General features: G+C 45.0%; 1 protein-coding gene across 3 annotated transcripts in view; it reads left to right on the forward strand.

The window, feature by feature from the left end:
- Positions 1 to 19,539, forward strand: part of CPXM2 (carboxypeptidase X, M14 family member 2) — a 90,574-nt gene that overhangs the window by 37,389 nt on the left and 33,646 nt on the right. For all 3 annotated transcript variants that reach the window (XM_039870781.1, XM_039870780.1, XM_039870778.1), the window contains one exon: positions 266 to 405. In XM_039870781.1, the coding sequence (XP_039726715.1) occupies positions 266 to 405 (140 nt within the window). The remainder of the gene's footprint in view (positions 1 to 265; positions 406 to 19,539) is intronic.

Raw genomic sequence — 19,539 nt, forward strand, 5'->3', positions numbered from 1 at the left:
TCTGTTGGATGAGTGAGTAATGGGAGAACTCATTAAATTTCATCGTTCATACTGGGCAAGAAGAGAACATAACACATTGTAATATTTCTAACTTTTAATAATAAGCAAATCCCTCTTATGATTTAGAATAAGGAGTTCGGGGCATGATGTTTTTTTTTAAATCTCCTTCCTCATTTTCTCCCTTCCTCTCAGTCTCATGAAAAAAAATCATGTTAATTTTAATTGATTCCAGGTCTTTCTGAAGAACAGGTCTCTTTCTTTGCAGGCGGGCATCAATGAAAATGACTTTTACGACGGGGCGTGGTGTGCGGGGAGGAACGACCTCCACCAATGGATTGAAGTGGATGCCAGACGCCTGACCCGGTTTACGGGCGTCATCACTCAAGGAAGGAACTCGCTCTGGCTGTAAGTGCAGCTGGACCCGCGCTTCTGTGGACTCCGAGCCTTGGGTCTAATGTTCTGGGGTTTGGACAGAGACAGGTGGCTGCAGGGAGGTATCTGATGAGAGGTGGTAGAAGGGAAGGGAGCCGGCATGCGGACAGGAGACCGTTTGCTATAGACACGCGTCCCACTGAGAAGGCGCATCCCTCAGAATGACATCCTCTCCCTTACAGGAACAGACAGAAGGATCCACCTGGTAGATTAGGCTGAGTTGACAAAGGGGCAGTCAAAACAATGCAGTGTAGGCATGAGGCTGCCATCTTGGATCCATGGTGAGTTATTGGCGCCCTGACTGGTGGACCAAATACAGCTTGAGGTAGGAACTCTGCACATACAGTGAGCAGCAGGTTACAGGTCCAAGCTACTCTCCTGGGGTAGAAGGTATTAATCGTCCAGATTCCGTGAGAAAGGACTGGAGGCCTAGGCATCTTCCCAAATAAAGGATTACTAGAGAAGCAGTAGAAATGACGGATGAGCCAGTGTGAGGCCTGAGAACGAGATGTCGAGCCTGTGGTCAGGGCTGGATCAGGAACGAGGTGACCTGATCGTAATCCCAAGAGAGGCGGGCTGTGGCCCCTTAAAGCTCTCCATCACACGGAACGCAATGGAATAGAATGCAGCTTCAGAAGGGAAGGAAATTCTGACATGAGGACATTATGTCTACTGCAGTAAGCCAGACTCGAAACGACAAATGCTGTGACTTCACGCGCGTGAGGTGCCCAGAACGGTCAGATTCACAGAGCAGAAAGTAGCATGGTGGCTGTCATGGTCGTGGGGGAAAATGAGGAGCTAGTGTTTAAGGGGTATAGAGTTTCACTTCGCAGTAATGAAAAGTCCTGGAGATGAATGGGGGTGATGGCTGAACAACAATGTGAGTCTACTTAACACCGCGGAATCATACACTTAAAAATGGTTAAAATGATCCGTTTTATGTTATGTCTATTTTTCTATAATAAATCAAAATACATATGTACAAAAAAAAAAACACATCAAAATAACCTCTCCATGTCAGCCCGGGGCTGGAGACATATAACATATTTGCAGTCATATTTGCAATCATATTCTGTATGCAATTATGTTATTTTTAACTTAAAACACATCCATAACGTTTTCACGCCGTTACTCAGACTTCGTAATGATCGTTTTTAATGGCCTGTCGTTTACACAGCCATGCCTCCCTCACCGTCTCGGTTTTCAATTATCTCATCTCATTTTGCAAGAAAGCACTTTCATACTTTTTCCTTCCTTTGGATTATTTCCTTCCCATAAATTCCCAGAGCTGGGGTAATTCACGCATTTTGACGACGTTCGCTTCTATATTCGTGCTCTTTGTGTATCACGTTTTATTCGCTTTGCATTTCAGGAGTTCTGAGATGTGTTCCTAACCCCGATTTTTGCTCAGTGGTTTGTGTTTTGCTCTAATCAGCAGCTTATTTACCATGACAATTGTTTCACTGTTTAGATTCCTGAAGGCTAGAGTTTTGCAAACAAAAAAGGTTGGATTACTCAAGGAAAATGGAAACTTGGAAAGAAAAACAGATTTGAGATTATCCGTGGAGAGTGGGGATTTCTCCTTAAAGCTTGGGTTTTAACCTGTCTGACCACCATCCTTAGAAATCCAGGGGTCGGCTTATTATTAGAGTAGAAGGAAAGAAATCATGCTCACATTCCATTTCAACTAGAAGCACGGAGAGTTTGAGTGAACAAGACATGGCAGGAGAACGATATTTTTCTTTGACTCAGCCCAGGACGGGAGCGACGGAGAGGAAAGACAGGGACAGAATTGCTTTTAAGAGTCCGTTTATTTATTTATTTATTTTTAATGTCTAAACCTATTTCAAGTCAAATTATTCTTCGGGGACGATCAAAAGAAAGCTCCTGAGTTTCAGTTTGTCTTACCTCCCCGGGATAGGACTCTCTGTACTCGGGACCGAAGAAGAAATGGGACAAGGATACATTTTGGTATCTGAGCCCTTTCTCCCCAGAGGCACGGATAATGCTGGAGGCATCCGGCTCTATTGCCGTATGACCAAAAAAACGTGTCAACGAGAGATACCATCAAATCCTAAAAGCAAAGAAGACAGCAGTCATCCCTCCTTCTCTCTTCCCATGACCTCCAGGCCCACACTGTTCCCAATATAGGCACCTTTCATACCATTTTTACTATTCCAATGTATCAGTCTCCCTGTCTCTCCCCACTAGTCCTTGAGGACCTTGATGGAGGCAATCCCGATTCTTTAATGCATGAATATCGTTAGGAAGTGACGAATCGGCAAAGGTTCACTCACACCAAATAGTGATGAGTTAACTAATCTATGAGCGTAAAGGACCACGAGCAAGCTTAAAATGCAGATGGGGAGAGTGGAGGGGTGTGGAGAGAGAACATGGAACGTGACAGAGGTTTCTAGAGCTGGCATGGAACACGGTGGCTCAGGAATGGTGTCGTGGCTCTCGGCTCCCGTTGCTTCGAGGTTTGCCCTCGCTGAAGCTCAGTTTGCCCTCGCTTCTCTAAAATAACTATTCTCGCTCTCATAACGATGGGGTAAAAGCGAAAGGAAATGGTTATACCGGTTTTTAAATTACGCAGCACACAGTAAGTGCTCGATACATGGTCATTTTCCCCCGCTGCACCTCTTTGGGATTGTTTAGAACAGGGGTTTTCAAGCTTTATTTTCAGATCCTCCTTCAGATAAAATCCTTCTTGGAATTACGTAGAGAATACAGACAACTCAGGCTGCTCCGTGTGAACCAGGGGGTTGGGGAGCGTCACCTGCCGGGGTTTCCCTTCTCCCGCTCACGGGAATCCCCCCCGAGGACACGCATAACGAGTGGACCAGACAGCACGAGGTCGCCTCTGTGCAGGTGACAATCCTGCCACCTCTTTCCAATGCCGACTGCTACTTCCCGAATCCTTCGGGGGAATGGGCAGATGTGGAATGCAAACCGAGACAAGCAACGGCTGAGTTAAATGTGAGGAACATCCCCTCATCTCAGAGTGTGGCACGCCGGTCGATAATGTTTTAGAGACGGGAAGGGAAGGGGTGGCCAGCCCGCGGGGGCTGGCCGAATGATTGCTGCTGTTTATAGATGGCTTCTATCTGGTTGGCGGACGACAGAAGCACTTTGGGGTCGCAGTGCAGGCACGGCGCCTGCCATTGCCTTTTGCTTAATGCACCTCACAGACGTTGCATTTTTCGCAAATGGAATGCAAGGCCCCCCCACCAGCGGGAAGCTTATGACTCTTTATTGCAATACCTTCTTTATCGAGGTGGGCTGGACCCGAACCCTCAGTATCTCTGAGTATGCCCGTTTATATTTAAGAATGCGAACACTTTTCATTTATATGACTTCTTACTTGATATTTTTAAGTGAACATCTGCGTATAGGCACTGGGGACACTGGTGAGCAAGACGTGGCCTGCCTGCAGGGAGCTTTCAGGCCGGGGGGGACTCTGACCTGTCAGCAGAGCCACTAGCACCAGCAAAGTCCATGCCGATGTGAGGTGGGGCGGGAGGGCTGTTCTCAGACCCAAGATTCAGATGGAAAGGGCGACATGGCAGGTGATGAGGCTTAGCCATGGTCAGCAATCGGCGCCTAACCAAGTTGACGAAAACTTCCAGTTTTCATAATTATTTTTCAAACAATTTACGCTATTTGAAAGTAACAAAATATAATTGTTTTCATGTGTTGAATCATTTATATTTTTCACCGATATAAATTATCCTTCCCCACTAATTGCAATTTAGTGAAATGTTAGTCTGCTAATAAAAGCCAGTCTTTCCCTTCTCTCATTTCTGCAAGTGTATTAGATATCTGAGTATTACAATTATAACCAAAAGTTAATTATTTTGCCTGAGGTGAATAGATGCTTCTAATGACTTGGGTGAAATACAGGCAATTTAGAATAACCAAACATTTTCCATTGTAATTGTTTAATAAACAAAACAATTCTCATTATTGCTTGAGAGTGTGTGAACGTGTCCTTAAAGTGAGGTAGCAATCCGATCGATGGGTTTGCAAGGAGAGGGCAGGGGGAGTCTTGACCAGCTGCCTGAGTGTTTAACGCGCCGTCGGCTCCTCAGAGCGAGGTGAATGGAGCTCAGGCTTCTGGCGAGAACACAAAGATGGCAGGTAGCTCAGCCAAAGCCTGAAGGAGACGGCCCTCATCTGTTAGGGGCGATGCTGGCGGAGATTCTGAATGTGGGCTTCTCCTTCGAGGAATCTGATGGCGAAGGAAGGGGTGGGGGAGGCGCCGACCCAGAAGGAAGACAAGGTCGAGGAAAGGCCCGTTCCCTCCGTTTTCCTGGAAGACGGCTGTGTTTATGGGATGCACGGTGCCGATAGGACAGGTCCCTGTGCCGATGGGACAGGGGCGTGGGTGGTGGTGGGGAGCGGGGCTGACGTGGGTGGAGGGGCTCGCCCTGGAGGGAGGGGAGTCTCCTCTCCCCTGAGAGACCGATGGTGGGGAGCACCCCAGGGGGTTTCTGTTCTCAGCTGAGTAGGAGGCGTGTCCTCTGCGGGCGGTGAGCAGGGCCAGTTTTGGGCCAGAAAAAGGACAGGGGTGCTCTGTCTAGTTCCAGGGAGGACTCGGCTGGGGTCTGAAATGCATAGAACTGTGATGGCCCCACGTGGCACTGTTGGCGCTTTGTCCACTAGGGCCGGTAGAGTCGCTGGCAGCGCGGCTGGAGGAGGTCCAGTGTCAAGGGCAAGGTGGCAGCTGGAAGGACGTTCAGGAGGAAGGGTGGTGAGGCTGAGATCCAGGCCGGGTCGGGAAGGAGTCAGAGCCACAAGGCTGATTCCTTGGAAGTGAAGGGCAGGTTCAAGGAGGCCCTGGGGGAGACGAGGCTTCAGGAGTGATGGGCGTGTGGCTGGAGGACGGTGACCATCTGCGGACTCCACAGGGCACAGAGGAGAGGACGGGGCTTGGGGACAGCGAGTGAGGGGTTGGAGAAGAACAGGTGTCTGGGAATCTCGAGGCTGCGGCGTTGGCCGCTCAGCCTTGTCCCTGTTGCAAGGACCTGCAGGACACTGTGGACACGCTCAGGACGCAATCAGGAGGCGGCGGAGGAGATGGTGGGGTCTGAGAGACGTGGGGAGTGAAGAGCAGAAGAGGCAGCGGCCAACGAAGAAGCAGCTGGAGGACATTGGTTCGGACACAGGGGACGGAGATGGGACCTTCCCGCACCTTCCTCCGCCCGGTTCGCCCGGTGGCTGGACCTGTGCGTCCCCAGCGAGAAGAGTGCGGGGAGCTCCCAGCAGCATCAGGCGCTCGATCCCAGAAGATGGACCGTGGACTTCGCGGTTCTCTCTCACTCCTCCGGGTGCGTCTGTCCCCAACACAGCGGCCGCGTGGGGTCTGGGCAGAGGAAGGGGTGCCACGCTGGGGCCAGGATGGGACCGGGAGGACGCCGGACAGCACGTGGAAGCCGAGCTCAAGGGGAGGCGGCTGGCGCTTTCATAAATCGTCTGCCGTCGTCTTGGCGAGAGTGTGGACGTGCGCTCTGACTGTCCTGCTGCGTCTCTGTTACTGGCAAAACGAGACGTTGGCGCCTGTGGCCACTGGGGAGACAGTTCTCGAACTCCTTTCTAACCTCTTTGAAAACTGTCGGTTTCGAGCGGCGAGTTTGGCATGAAATGGAGATATTTTAATGAAAACATCCCCAAGTTCAAGTGGAAGGCCAGCATACAATCGTTTCTTCATTTTGTTACCTTTCAACAATGCAGAAAAAGGTATTTGAAATTAAATAAAGCCTTCAGTTACGGCCAAATGGCTCACCTTGGTTTTCTGGGGACGGATGACTCAGGAATGAGTATTTGGGTGGTAAAATCTCTGAAACAGAAACAGCCCTAGAATTCCTTCCTGGCGATGAAGCTTCCTGCTGTAGTCAAGGGTCCTTGTCCCCCAGCTCTGATACCCCAGGAAACTTGCTGGGCTCACCCCACCTTTCCTTTCATCTGTTTCCTGTTAGAGGGGACCCCTTGCAGTGGGCACCCTCCCTGCTTAGCTTACATGATGTTCCCACACAAGACCCTGCGTGGACTGACTCCCTCTGCCTGTCTGACCTCAGTCATACGTCCACCTTGCCCAGAAAGAAGCCTCCCCTTGGTTCTGCAGATGCCGCAAACGCTCCTGCCCCAGGCCCTTCGCACCCACCATTCTCTCTGCTTCAAGGCTCAACCCAGCCTGCGTTCGGGGGCTTCCTCTGACCGCCCTTCTGGAACCCACTCCCAGTCACTGTGTGTCCTCACTCGGCTTTATTTATTGCCTGTTTGTACTTGTACCGACGTCACCCCGGGGAGCAGGCAGGGTCCGGTTCATGTTTGTCACTGGGTCCCAGTGCTGGATCGGTGCCCTGCACAGGGAAGGTCTCCTGCTCTGTCACTCCGGGGCTGGACCACAGCCCCCGCCAGCTCAGCACGGGGGGCTCTTTAGTGCACAGACTGCTGAGAGAGAGCGTGCCACACACTCCCCGTGGGGATGCAGCTCTCGACTCCCCTGGTGCCTTTGCTGTCCAGACACCCGGGTCCCCACAGGTGTGAGCGGGTAGGAGCGCAGCTTCCGGAATGAGGGTGGGGTTCCAGACCTCCCTAGTCGGGTGGTCTTGGGTGCGTTTCGGAGCCTTTCCGTGCCTCAGTTTCTTCATCTGTAAAATGAGATACTAGGACTGCTACGGGGGTTAAACAAGTTAATAGAACGTCGGGCAGTGAAGTTAGTCCCCGGCACGTGGCGCGCGCCCTGTGAGAGTCTGCCGTGGCCCCCGTTTTCTCGGGATTCCTTCCCGTCGTGGAGGGTCCGGGTCACATGCCAGCTCCCGGCCCTCATCCTTCTTTCTTCTCTCCAGCCAACCCTCTGGGGGAGCTCAGACCACATTCTCTCCTCTCTCTGGTGGCCCGCACTCTCTCTGTGTGGTCTTAGAGTCTTTAGCTGGGAGGCCTGAGTAGGCGGGTGGTCCAGGTGACGGTCTCACCTTCCGTGCCTCAGTTTCCTGGTCTGTAAGAAGAGGCTCCAGCTGGCTTGCTCGGCGTGCCGCGTGTTCGTCGACACAGTGCTGCCGCGTTCCGGGCACTGCAGATGCTCAGCGCACCGTGGCAGCTGTTGTTTATAAAGTGGCCCCATCGCACCTCTCCCATCCTTTCGAGTCCCCCACCCCCCCTAAGCCATCCACCTTGATCCTCCATTGTGCCCAGTGCCCCCAGAGGGCACCCGGGGAAGAATTTAGAACTGAGTCAGTCCCATTGCGGCTACGAAGCAGAGCCTGGCATTTTGCAAACCTGCTCCTGTGACCCGTCTGGATGTTGCTGAAATTAGTCTGGTTAGCCGGAAATTTCTTTAAGGAAAAATGCATCGGTTCCCTCTACAAGGGTGCTGAGCCATTTGTGTTACCTCACACAGTGCTCTCGGTGACTCTGCCAGGAAGGTCCCGTCCTTGTCCCCATCGTATGATGAGGAAACTGATGTTTGGAGATAAGCTGGGTGTACCTCTCCCTGGCTCGTACTGAATATTGTCTGTCCTTCCCCCACTGTTGCTGCTCGCTTTCTCTTGTGCCTTGAGCCCTCCAGCCCCGTGGATAGACGCGTGTGTACTTCATCTAAATGCTTTCTGAGGCCAGGGCCAGCGCACATTGCAGGGCTGCCTCCACGGCCAGCTTACCTATCAGCCGTTGGACACGGCACGCAATCTGGAGACAATCTGGAGACAATAAATGAACTTTTAGGTCAAAGAAAGCATTTTGCTCTATGATGTTAATATAGTCATCATTATACCTACACAGTCATAAAAAGTGATTTCAATATTTTTTAATGGAGGAAGGGGTCTGCCGCCAGCAGCATAGTGTCTTCCAAGATGTCAACGTTCTGGTCCCGAGAAGCTGCGAATGTGCAATGTCACATGGTCGAGGGGACTTGAGGTTGCAGGTGCATGTAAGGTTGCTGACCAGCTGACCTTGACATGAAGAGATGATGCTGGACTGTCTAGGTGACCCAGTGTCCTCACGTGAGTCCTTAAAAGTGGAAGAGGAAGGCAGGAGAGAACCGGAGATGGTGGCACGCGAAGATGTCCACCGTTGTCGGCTTTGAAGATGGGGGCGGGGCCGCAGGCGGGGCATGCGGGCGCTTCTAGAAGCTGGAAAATGTGTGGACACAGCGTCTCCTCGAGAGCTTCCAGAAGAAACGCAGCCCTGCTCACACCTTGATTTCAGGACCTCTGACCTCCAGAACTGTGAGATGATAAATGTGTGATGTTCAAGCCACGAAATTTGTAGCAATTTCACAGCAGCCATAGAAAAGAAATAGTACCCACGGTGGCAGAAGTGCCTGGGGCCCACAGAAGTCCTCGTGTGGCCGGCTGCCCACCCCTTTGCTCTCTGATGCAGGGTCATGCCCGTTAGAGACCTCCAGGCCGTGGATGGTGCCGGCCAGGCAGCTCCAATGTCAACAAACATTATAACTGAACAGACTCGGGGCCAACCCCATCTCCATTCTTACGATCCCCGTGAGCCATTTCTTTGCATCCTTGCTTCCTCGTCTCTTGAGTGACTTTTTCGGGTTTAGAGGACTTCAAATACCTTCTTTTGACTTTAAGTTCTTTGCAGTGGAGCTTCTTACCTAGCAACTGCCTTACCCTTTACCCAAATTTATTGGACTTGGCCCCCAAAGTGGCATTTTTCCCCCTTTCTCTGGTAGACATTTTTACTGGCAGTAACGGAAAACAGATAATATTTCTAAGTTTATAACATTCCCTCTTATGGTCTGCATTCTCAAAAAGCCACGGTAACCAGTCCAAAGTGAAAAATCTAATAAATCACCGGGCTGGTTTTTCAGTGCCCAGCCTTTGGCCGTGCTGAGAACGTGGCAGGACCACTTAATGCTGTGATTGTGGTTCCAGCAGAGAAAGCGGGGTACAGAGAAGGAGAGAGCGAGAATGAGGATGGGCTTACGTTCCTGAGTGTCTTGCGTGCCCGTGCTCGTTGTGGACAAAACGTAAAACTTTTTCATTCCTTATTGTTTCTAGAAGCTACTAAAGGCAAAATTAGACCTCTGGCGAGCAGAGGTTTTGCCTTGAGTTATGAATTAGCCACAACCAGGATGTGAGCCTGCTAAGCTCTGTCAAGTAGGTGCTAGACAGGAAGAGGAAGCTGCCAGCTGCCTCACGGCTCCAACAGAAAATTGGCCTAAAAACGAGGAGAGAGTTTAGACTCCTTTTCTGACTGAAAAGGGATTGAATAGTGCTTTCCCTGCTTGTATGAGAAAGTGGACAACACCCACCGCTATTCACAACCGAGACTGTCGGGGTTTAATGGTCTGTTCGGTTGGCTGACCTCAGTCACTTGCCATGTCACATGGTGTTTGCTGAAGCCAATGGTGGTCGTCTACGGGGCTTTGGGGAGATTCTGTCTTGTAAGGTGGGGGGGCGGGTGGAGAATCTGACTGGCAAGCCCAACAGCTGTGGAACTCCAGTGAGGTGAACCCCTGCTGGGCACCTTGGGTGTTGCCCCGTGTCCACCCAGCACGAGTCCTTTGGCCATGATTTGAGCTACTCGTGTTTTCCCAATTATTCCCTTTCTTGTCACTTTGCTTAAAGTACCTTTTGCTGTACAAAAAATTTTTATTTTTGTGTGGTTACCATAATCAATCTCTTAAGGTTTGTGTCTTGTTTAGAAAGGTCTTGCTCCTCCCAAAGATAGAAGAGAATGTCCCCATATTTTCTTCTAGCACTTTTATGATTTCAGTTTTTACACCGAAACCTTTCAACCACGTGGACTGTATTTTGGTGTAGGGTATATGTAATAGATCAAACTCTTTTTACACTCAAATGGCCACCAGGATGTCCCACCATTAGTATATGATTCGTACCTTCTCCAACTGCTATTGTCCGGATGTTGGTGTCCGCCCCAGAATCATATGTGAAATCCTAACACCTGAGTGATGGTATTTGGGGGTGGAACTTTTGGGAGGTGATTAGGTCACGAGGGTGGAGTCCTTATGATCAAGATTAGTGTCCTTGTAAAAGAGTCCCCCACCACCGCCACCAAGCTCCCTAGCCCCTTCCACCGCAGGAGGACACAAGGAGAAGTCTGTGACCCAGAAGAGGGCCCGCACTGGACCCTGACCTGTTGTCCATGAGCTAGCCAGTCCGTGGTGTTCTGTACTAAGACCCCAGCGGAAGTGTCCCCAGCGTGGTACTCCAAAAGCCCTTCTGTCACGGAGTTGACTCCTGGACTTTTAACTCCGCCTCGTTGCTCTGTCCTGATGTGCAAGGACCGCGCTGCTGTGGAATGAGTGTGGCGGGTACGCTTCACCCTCTCGGAGATCCAGTTCTTCCCTCTTCTTTGATCTTCTCAGAACTTTCCTGCATATTCTTATCATATATGTGTGTGTATATATATATATATATTTTTTTTTTTCATATAAAATTTTTGGTTAGTCCAGATTCTCTCCAAAAAGAATTTCGTATGATATGTTAGAGGGATCAACTTAACCTGAGTGGTTAATGGTGGAGAAATGGACATCCCTGAGGACAGTGTCTTCCTCTGTCCGAACATGGGGTCGGCTTTTCCATGTGTTTAGATGTTCCTTTTTACTCTTTGTACTATTTTTTGTGGGTGCTTTAAATTTTGTGTGTGTGTTTTAAATGTAAAATCATTTCTATTTCTGTGTTAACTGCATGCTTAGTTTTGTAAGAAAGTGTTTTCCTGAGTGGCTGTGTCATTTTGCATTCCCATGAGCAGTGTATGAGTGGTCCAGTTTCCTTTCATCTTTGCCAGCATTTGGTCTTGTAATGATTTTTATTTTGGCTGTTCTAACAGGTGTGTAGTAGTGTCTCATCGTGGTCTTAATTTGCATTTCTCTAATAGCTGGTAATGTTGATCATCTTTTTATGCGCTTATTTGCTGTATATCCTTCATAGTGAAATGTCTTTTTATGTATTCCGTCCATGTTCTAATTGCTTTTTTTTTTCTTTACTCTTGAGTTTTGAGAGTTCTTTATGAATTCTAGATACGTCTTTTGTTAGCTATGTGGTTTTTTCCAAATATTTTCTACCAATCCGTAGCTTATCTTTTCATCTTCTTGACATCGGCTACTCAGAGAGAAAGTTTTAAGTTTCAGTCAAATCCAATTAAATTTTTTTTATGGACTGTGCTTTGGGTGTCATGTCTAAGAACCTTTGACTAAGCTCTAGATCCGAAAGATTTTCTTTTATATTATCTTCTAAAGCTTTATAGTTTTATGTTTTACATTTAAATCGTTGATTTATTTTGAGTTAATTTTTATATAAAGTGTTAGGTTTAGTGATATATAACTTACGTGATTTATAATGACACATCTCATAAAGATAATGATATATAATTGCTTATGGATCTATAATTTTTTTGCCTATAGGTATGTAATTGCTTGAGCACCATTTGTTGAAAAGACTATTTTCCATCATTGAATTGCTTTTGCACCTTTATTAAAAATCAGTTGGCCGTGTTTCTGTGGATTTATTTCTGGGTACTCTGTTTCATTCCACAGAACTGTGTGTCTGTTTCCCCACCAAAACTACACAGCCTGATTACTGTAGCTGTATAATGTCTTGAAACTGGATAGATGGATTTCTCCCGGTTTATTCTTTTTCAAAATTGTTTTAGCTATTCTATATTAATTTTAAAGTAATCTTTTTTTTATATATATTTCTGTAGAAAATCTTACTGGGATTTAATAGGAATTTCATTAAACAGGTGTATCAGTTTGGGGAGATTTGACAATCCGTGAACACAGAATATTTACCCATTTATTTAGATCTTCTGCAGTCTCTCTGATCAGCATTTTATCCTTTTTAGCATATAGGTCCTATAAATCTGTCAGATACAGGCAGACCTTGGAGATACTGCGGAGATACTACAGACCACCCCAATAAAGCGAGTATTGCAATAAAGCGAATTGTAATCTTGTTGCTGGTGGGGGGCCTTGCCTTCCATTTGTAAAAAAGGCAACATCTGTGAAATGCAGTAAAGCAAAGCGCAATAAAATAAGGTGCGCCTGTACACATCTAAGAATTACGTCTCTCGAGCAATCGTGAATGGTATTGTTTGCTAATATTTTATTTAAGATTTTTGCATCAGTATTTATATGTGACGTTAGGCTAAAAGTTCCTCTTTGTGAGCAATCTTTGTTGATTTCCGTTATCAAGTATTCCAAATGAAGGAAGATTTCCTTCACTTTCTCTGCTTTGAATACATGTAGGCACGAGGTTTCAGGCGTCTGGTTTTGGGGGGCCAGTGGGAGGCTCGTTGCTGACTGACTCGCTTTCTGCCGTGGTACTCAGGCTGTTTAGAGCTTCTCTCTTCAGTCAGTTTTGATAAATTCTATTGTCCTGGACAATTTATATTTTCAAATATATCTGATTCGGCAAAATCATCTCTTAAAGATTTTTTAAATTTCTACCGATTTGTGATTATTTTCTCCATATTACTTTCATCTTAAATATTTGTGCTTTTCCCCTCATTTTCTTCATCAGATTACCTGCTGGTTTACCTATTATACATATATTTTTTTCCTTTTTTAAAGAAGAAGCATTCCTTGGAATTATCGATTAGTTCTGCTATTTTTCTGTTTTTGAATTTATTAATTTATTTCTTGATCATTGATTCTTTCCCTTTGCCTTTTTTTAACATTTATTTTATTGTTCTGGTAACTTGAGTCGAATACTTAATTCATTTATTTTTCTCTCTTACTTAGTGATGTAAGTTTGTAGGATTCAGAGACTTCTGCTGAGTACTGCTTTAGGCCTGTCCTGCTGGTTCTGACGTGTAGTGATTTCTACGCATTCTGTACTTCAAGTTTGATTTTCTCTTTGATCAAAGGTTGTTTAGGAGACTGATTTAAATTTCCTGGATATTCTTATCATATGTGTGTGTGTGTGTGTGTGTGTGTGTGTGTATATATATATATATACATATATATATTTAGATTTTTAGATTTTTAATTTTATACATTTCTCATTGTTATCAGAGAGTATTGCTTCTACTTTCTGATTTCTTGATGTTTTTGAAGTTTGTTTTGAGGTCTGAAAAAGGGACAGTTGTTTTGAATGCTCCATGAATGCTTGAAAAGAGAGACTATTTTTGTTTTCAGAGCACAGAACTTCATGTGTAGTAATTAGATTTACCCTATTAATTATGGCATTTAGTCTCCTTCATACTAATGATCCATTATGGCCTGGAGGCTCTCTCTCCCTCTGTCTCTCACGGTCCTAATAAAAATATCCGCATAGCCCCAAACATGGCACATCCTGTATTCAAGTAAATAAAGGGCCTGACTTTAGCAAGAAGGTCAAGTTAGCATGGCAGGGTTGAGGCTGCTGTGTTCTGCTCTGGGACCAGGGTAGAAGGGCGTCCTTATCAGGAGGCAAGACAGCGTTTGCAGCTGCAGACTCTGGGGACAGGTGACGCCAGAGGTGCAGACACTGGCCCTTTACCTTTTGTTTGTTGCTTTTGGACAAAGATCGTAAATAACTGTGCCATGAAGACTTCCAAGTCAGAGCACGTGGCCACCGCACAGAAGGGCAGAAGGTGGGAGAATGGGCCTCGTGCTCGCCCCGGAACCGTCCGGGGCCTGCTGCATTCAGCTCTTTTAGGGTGTCCTCCACCAGCTGCTGTGACCTGGTGGTTCAAACATTAATATGCCGAAAACCTATCACGTCTGAACCAAAGTGACTTCGGCCTTAGACTGGCATTGTTCCCTTCTCTCTCTCTTCTCTGAGGAGTCCATATATGCACACACGGACTAGCTGTACATATTACGTGGTGTGAGAGCCTGCGTGAAGTCCGGCCAGTGGATACTCTGCATCATGAAGTCTATTCTGAATTGTTTAGGTACAGAAAATGCATGTTTTCCCCCCATAAATCTCTCCCCAGAAGCTTCTGGTCTTCCTAGGATTTCTGGTGTGTGCCCAACCATCTCAGCAGAAACTTCTAAACCATGTTTGGTAATTTCAATTTGGGAGCAAGGGAGACTTATTGATAAGAAAGGACATGACACCTCTGGGTGTATATTCTGCACTGGCCAAATGGCAGTCAGTTGAGTGCCTGAGTCCTCACTGCCTTGTGTCATTCAGCACTGGAAGATGTCACCTTTTATTACAAAACAGTCATTTCATTACAAAATGATGAAAATAACTAGCTACCTGAGTGTACGTGCGTCGTATGCATTGTTTGTTCCCAACCGCACCCCTGGAAGCCTGGGTTTAGCCACTTAGAGAGCAGCAGGTGCCAGAGGGAGCATAGTTAGGACGTGGCAGACCAAGTCTTTTTGCTTCCAGGAGGCCATCCAGCTCCAGGAATTGTCCCCTGCAACTCTATCCGCTCCCTCTCGATGCTCCAGCTGGCTTGGGAACGTACGAGTCTCATGGTGTGGGTTGTGCTCACTTGAACCCATCCTTCATGCCTGGTAGGACGCTTCCTTTTTTCTTCCAAGACCCCTCTATTTTGGGGGAGGCTTTCATACTATATTCGCTTGCTTCGGTCCAGGTTGAGGGAGTAGTTGAACCCATGGTTTTTCAAAGCATTTTTAAAAGTTAAAATCTTTGCAGGGTTTTATAGAATCTATTTTCCCCCTTCTTTTTAAACAACCTTCTGATCTCTAGTTTTTTTTTTTAAGTCTCTTTTAAAAATAACATCGGTGTGGCCAACAGAGTAGTGAGTTGGCAACACATTTAGAGCACAAGGCGGGCACCGGGGAGTGAAAAGCAAAATACTGTCCAGTTTTTACCCAAATAAAATTCCACTGACTTTCTCTCCAGAGGAACGTAGTAAAATGTGAACTCTTGAAAAGAAAATGAAAAAAGAGATGCTGCTTTTTAATCTGCTTGGAATCTGCTCCGTTTTATGACCGAGATATAAATCGGCCTTAATTCTTACACGTGTCAGGAGAAAAGGACCATGGATTGGGTCGAAAAATTGAGAAGGCGTCAGAGTAGTGAAGCAGAAACGAGAGAAGTAGGGGGGTCTATTTTTTAATTAGCAAATCGTGTGTAGTGTAAAAAGTCAAGGAGCATTACTTATAATTTAGAATAGTGGCCCCTGTCCTACCCTTGTCAGTCCCGGTTCCTGGTGTCCCAAAGCAACTGCTCCAAACCCTTTGAGCTGTTTCTTCTATTTTATTTTCCTTAGTCCCTATATTTCTGAACAAAATGCTTTTAGTACTATGTCTTGATTCTTTTAAATTAATTATTATCTGTTGACTTTCTACTATGAAAGGTGACAATTTAACTCTCATTTTAACCTGCCTCCAGTGCACGCGCACACACACTCACACTCACACACACACTCACACGCTCACACTCGCTCTGTCTCTCTCTCTCTCTCTGTGCCTCTGTCTCTCTCCTCCCATCCTCCCCAAAAAGTTATCTTATCGGTTTTAGGAAAATCAGTATTTATTTTTTTCTTCACAGTCATTGTTGAACTGTTATTTATATATAGCTGGGTCACGTGGTGTACTATAATTACATTTCCTTTCCTGTGCAGTGTTCTTGCTTTTACTGGCAGTCACGATCACTTCTTTTTAATGATTTGCTTGGTTTTCTAGGTACCTCTCACTAACTCTGTTCCCTAATTTCATTCAATGGATGGGAAGCTTACAGCTTAGCCCGAAAACCACAGCCACAGAAATCTAAGTCACCCTGCCTGCCCCAACACGCTGGTCTCTCTTCCAAAGTGAACTTAAGAGTTCAAATAAACATTAAGGACATTCCTTCCCATCTGACACATCGGTGTTTGATTTCATGGTCCACTCACCATAGTTGAGGTTTCCTGGTGTTTCTCAAAACATTTGGCTCCTTCTACAAAATGTTAGACACTGAGTTCCAGAAGGAGGTGCACTCTGTTCTTTACCCATCGTGAGTGCAACTGACAAGAATAACTAGGTCGTTGTACTGGCCACTGAAGACTTCTGGAAACCCTTCCAATCTGGCTCAAAGCTCAGTGTGCTCTTCTGAGCGCTCCGTTGACCGCGTGTTTATTCCAACGGGCCCTGGGCAGCACTGCCAGTTGTGTTGGACTGGGGAGAGATCCCATGTCTGCATGTGCAGCAATGGTTCACAAGCAGAGTGGTTCCCCACTACCCCGGGACCTTTATCAATGTATGGAGATACTTCTGCTTATTATGACTGGGGTGTGGGGTGCTACGACAGTGGGGTACCTAATGGACAGAGGCCAGAGATGCCGCTAAACATCCTGAAATGCACAGGACAGACTCCCACAGCAAAGTTATCCACACCTAAATGCCAATAGGGCTGAGGTTGAGAAATCCCACTCTAAACTATTCAAAGCAAGATGGTCATTCTCCATTTGATTTGTTCAAAACTATTTTGAGGGAGAGATAAATGTCATTGGGAATTTATTAGTGAAGGAAGTGAGACAGACTTTTTCAGGGGTTTATGGCATTTAAGTACCCCAAGAGGTTGGTGATTGATCTGGGGATACTGAGATTCTGTACCTAGAGGCTAGGGAAAAGAGGGGTGTGATGAAGATCAAAGGAGAGAAGACCTGAGCCTCCAGGTATGGAGAAATAAAAATGATCTGATCCATTTTTCCTACCCACCTAGGTAGCAAGCCGCATCCTTGATGTTCTTAAAGTAAGATCATGTGTATGGAAGCATTTTGTAAACTGAAGTGGCATATAAATTATTATTAGAAAATGTTAGTAGAGTTGCACTTTCAAAGAAAGAATACATTGTGTATTCATAAGACATTAGAAAGGCAAAGATTTTGTTTTTTTCTTAAAATATGTCTTTAAGAGATGAATGTAGCATCTTCACGTACAACCCTTCGCAAGGAATGATTGTAATATCTTCCTGTCCGGAAGCCTATTGTACAGCGTTCAAATAAATATTTTGTCTTCCTCATTATGTAATATTTGATGGCTACAAGAGAATGGGTGTAGTAGATATGGAAGGTATTGAGCGTTACAATAAAAGGAGCGCTCGTGAACCCACTACGCAACTGAAGAGCGAGAACATCTCCCGTACTGTCGATCTCTCTCCTTTCCCCTGATGCCCGCCAGGTGCTTCCTGCCGGAAGCAGAGCCATTCTCCTTATTGGAGGTTTATTATTCCCTGGCCTTTTAAAAAGTCTCATCGTGTATGTATCACACATGCCAAAATTATCTTTCTTGCTTTGAGCTTTATACAAATGATTTTGTACTTCAGGTAGCGTTTGAAACTTGTCTTTTCTCCCTCAGCGTTCTGCTTCCAAATATCATTCGTGTTGTTGCCTGTGGCTGTAGTACATTCACTGCTGTTTGAATGTACTGGATGGAGACTGGATCGTTCCCTTTACAATTTCTTATTAGTTAGTTTCATTGTTACTTTTTGCTCTTAAAGATAACACCGCTATTAAACATTTTTGTATGTCTCTTGAAGCACACATACAAGGGAATGTCTCTGATACATACATGGGAATACGATGACTGAGTTGGAAGGTATGCAGATGCTGAGTTTGATAGGATAATGACGAATGGTTGTCCAGACCGCTTGTCCAAACATCCTCTCTTTCTCCAGGAGCGTTTTAGAGTTCTTCTTGCTCCTCGCACATCCTCACCAACATTTCTTATTGTCATTGTCCTTAAGTTTCAGTATAAAGAGTGTAAAGCAGTATCTTCCACTGTGGTTCTAACTTGTATTTCCCCAACCTCTAATCGGGTCGAACTTCTTTTCCTAGGTTTACTTGCCACTTGTGTTACCTTTACTGTGAAATACTTGTCGAGTTTCTCCATTATATATATGTATATATATATATATATATATATATATATATATATATATATATATATTAATTTATACTTACTTTCTGGATATTAATCCTTTTGTTAGCTAAATGCACTCAAAATATATTCTCCCAGTAAGGTTTCTCTTTCTGGCTTCATTATGATGTCTTTTGAAAAGCAGAAGTTTTTAATTTTAATGTAGTTCAACTAATTTATCATTTCCAGTTTGATCGATTGTGTCTTATTTATAAAATCCTTCCCTATCTCATGGTTATGAAACAATTCTCCCATACGTCATTAAATTTTTTTAAGTTTTAAGTTTCACTTTTCACATTTAAATAGTTTATTCAGAATTTTGTGTGTGTGTGTGTGAAAGATGTAAAATATATGTCCAATTTAAGTTTCGTTTTATATTAATATCCAGTTACCTTGAGAGTATTTAGCAGTTCACTTATTTTCCATTGCCATGTAAGACATCTCTGTCAAGTTTACATATGTGCAAGGGTCTATTTCTGGGCTCTTAGTCTGGTCATTTATAAATTTGTCTGTATGTTCATTGCTATCACAGTGTCTCAATTACTAAAGCTTTCAAATAAGTTCTAATATCTTGATAGGGCAATTTTTCCCTACTGTTTCTTCTTCTTCAAAAGTATTGTGATTATTTTCTTCCACGTAAACTTTAGTATCAGTTTGTCAAGTTTTTTTAATACGCTATTGGGATTTTTTGGTATATGAGAATTGACACGTTTATAATATTTTTCTATCCATGAGCATGGTATAGATATGCACTTATTTATGTCTCCTAAAATGTCTTTCAGTAAAGTTTTCTCCATAAATATTTTGCACGTCTTTTGTTCATTTTATTCTTAGTTCATTTTATTCTTTTGTTCATTTTATTCTTAATACCTTATTTTTGACTGCTTGTGTATAGAATTGTAATTAATATTTGTATAGTAGGATTATGTCCAGTCATCTTTCTGAACTCTTTTATCAAGTCTATTAATATTCTAATATTCTAATAACTCTTTTATCAAGTCTAATAATATTCTAATTTTTTTTGAGTTTTCTTTGTAGATAATTAAGTTTTCTGAGATCTAAGTTTATTGTTTTTTGTTTCTGCTACTTCTTTCTCAGGGAGAATGTTTTCTTGTGTGTTTAGTGATTTTTTTCAAATCGTGAGTTCCTATGTGATTGAATTTACTGAAACCTTCGAGAGTCTAAATTGAAGACTCTTATTTAGAGAAGATTCATGTGTGCTTCTTTTGCGAGCCCAGTGACCACTGGTGTTCTGAAACCATTTCAACACCCTTTGAGGGTCCAAGAAAAAGTCCTTGGTCCAATTTTCCTATTTTTTG

Source organism: Pteropus medius, unplaced genomic scaffold (genome assembly GCF_902729225.1).
Source record: "Pteropus medius unplaced genomic scaffold, Ma_sr-lr_union100, whole genome shotgun sequence".
In the NCBI taxonomy this organism is placed as follows: domain Eukaryota; kingdom Metazoa; phylum Chordata; class Mammalia; order Chiroptera; family Pteropodidae; genus Pteropus; species Pteropus medius.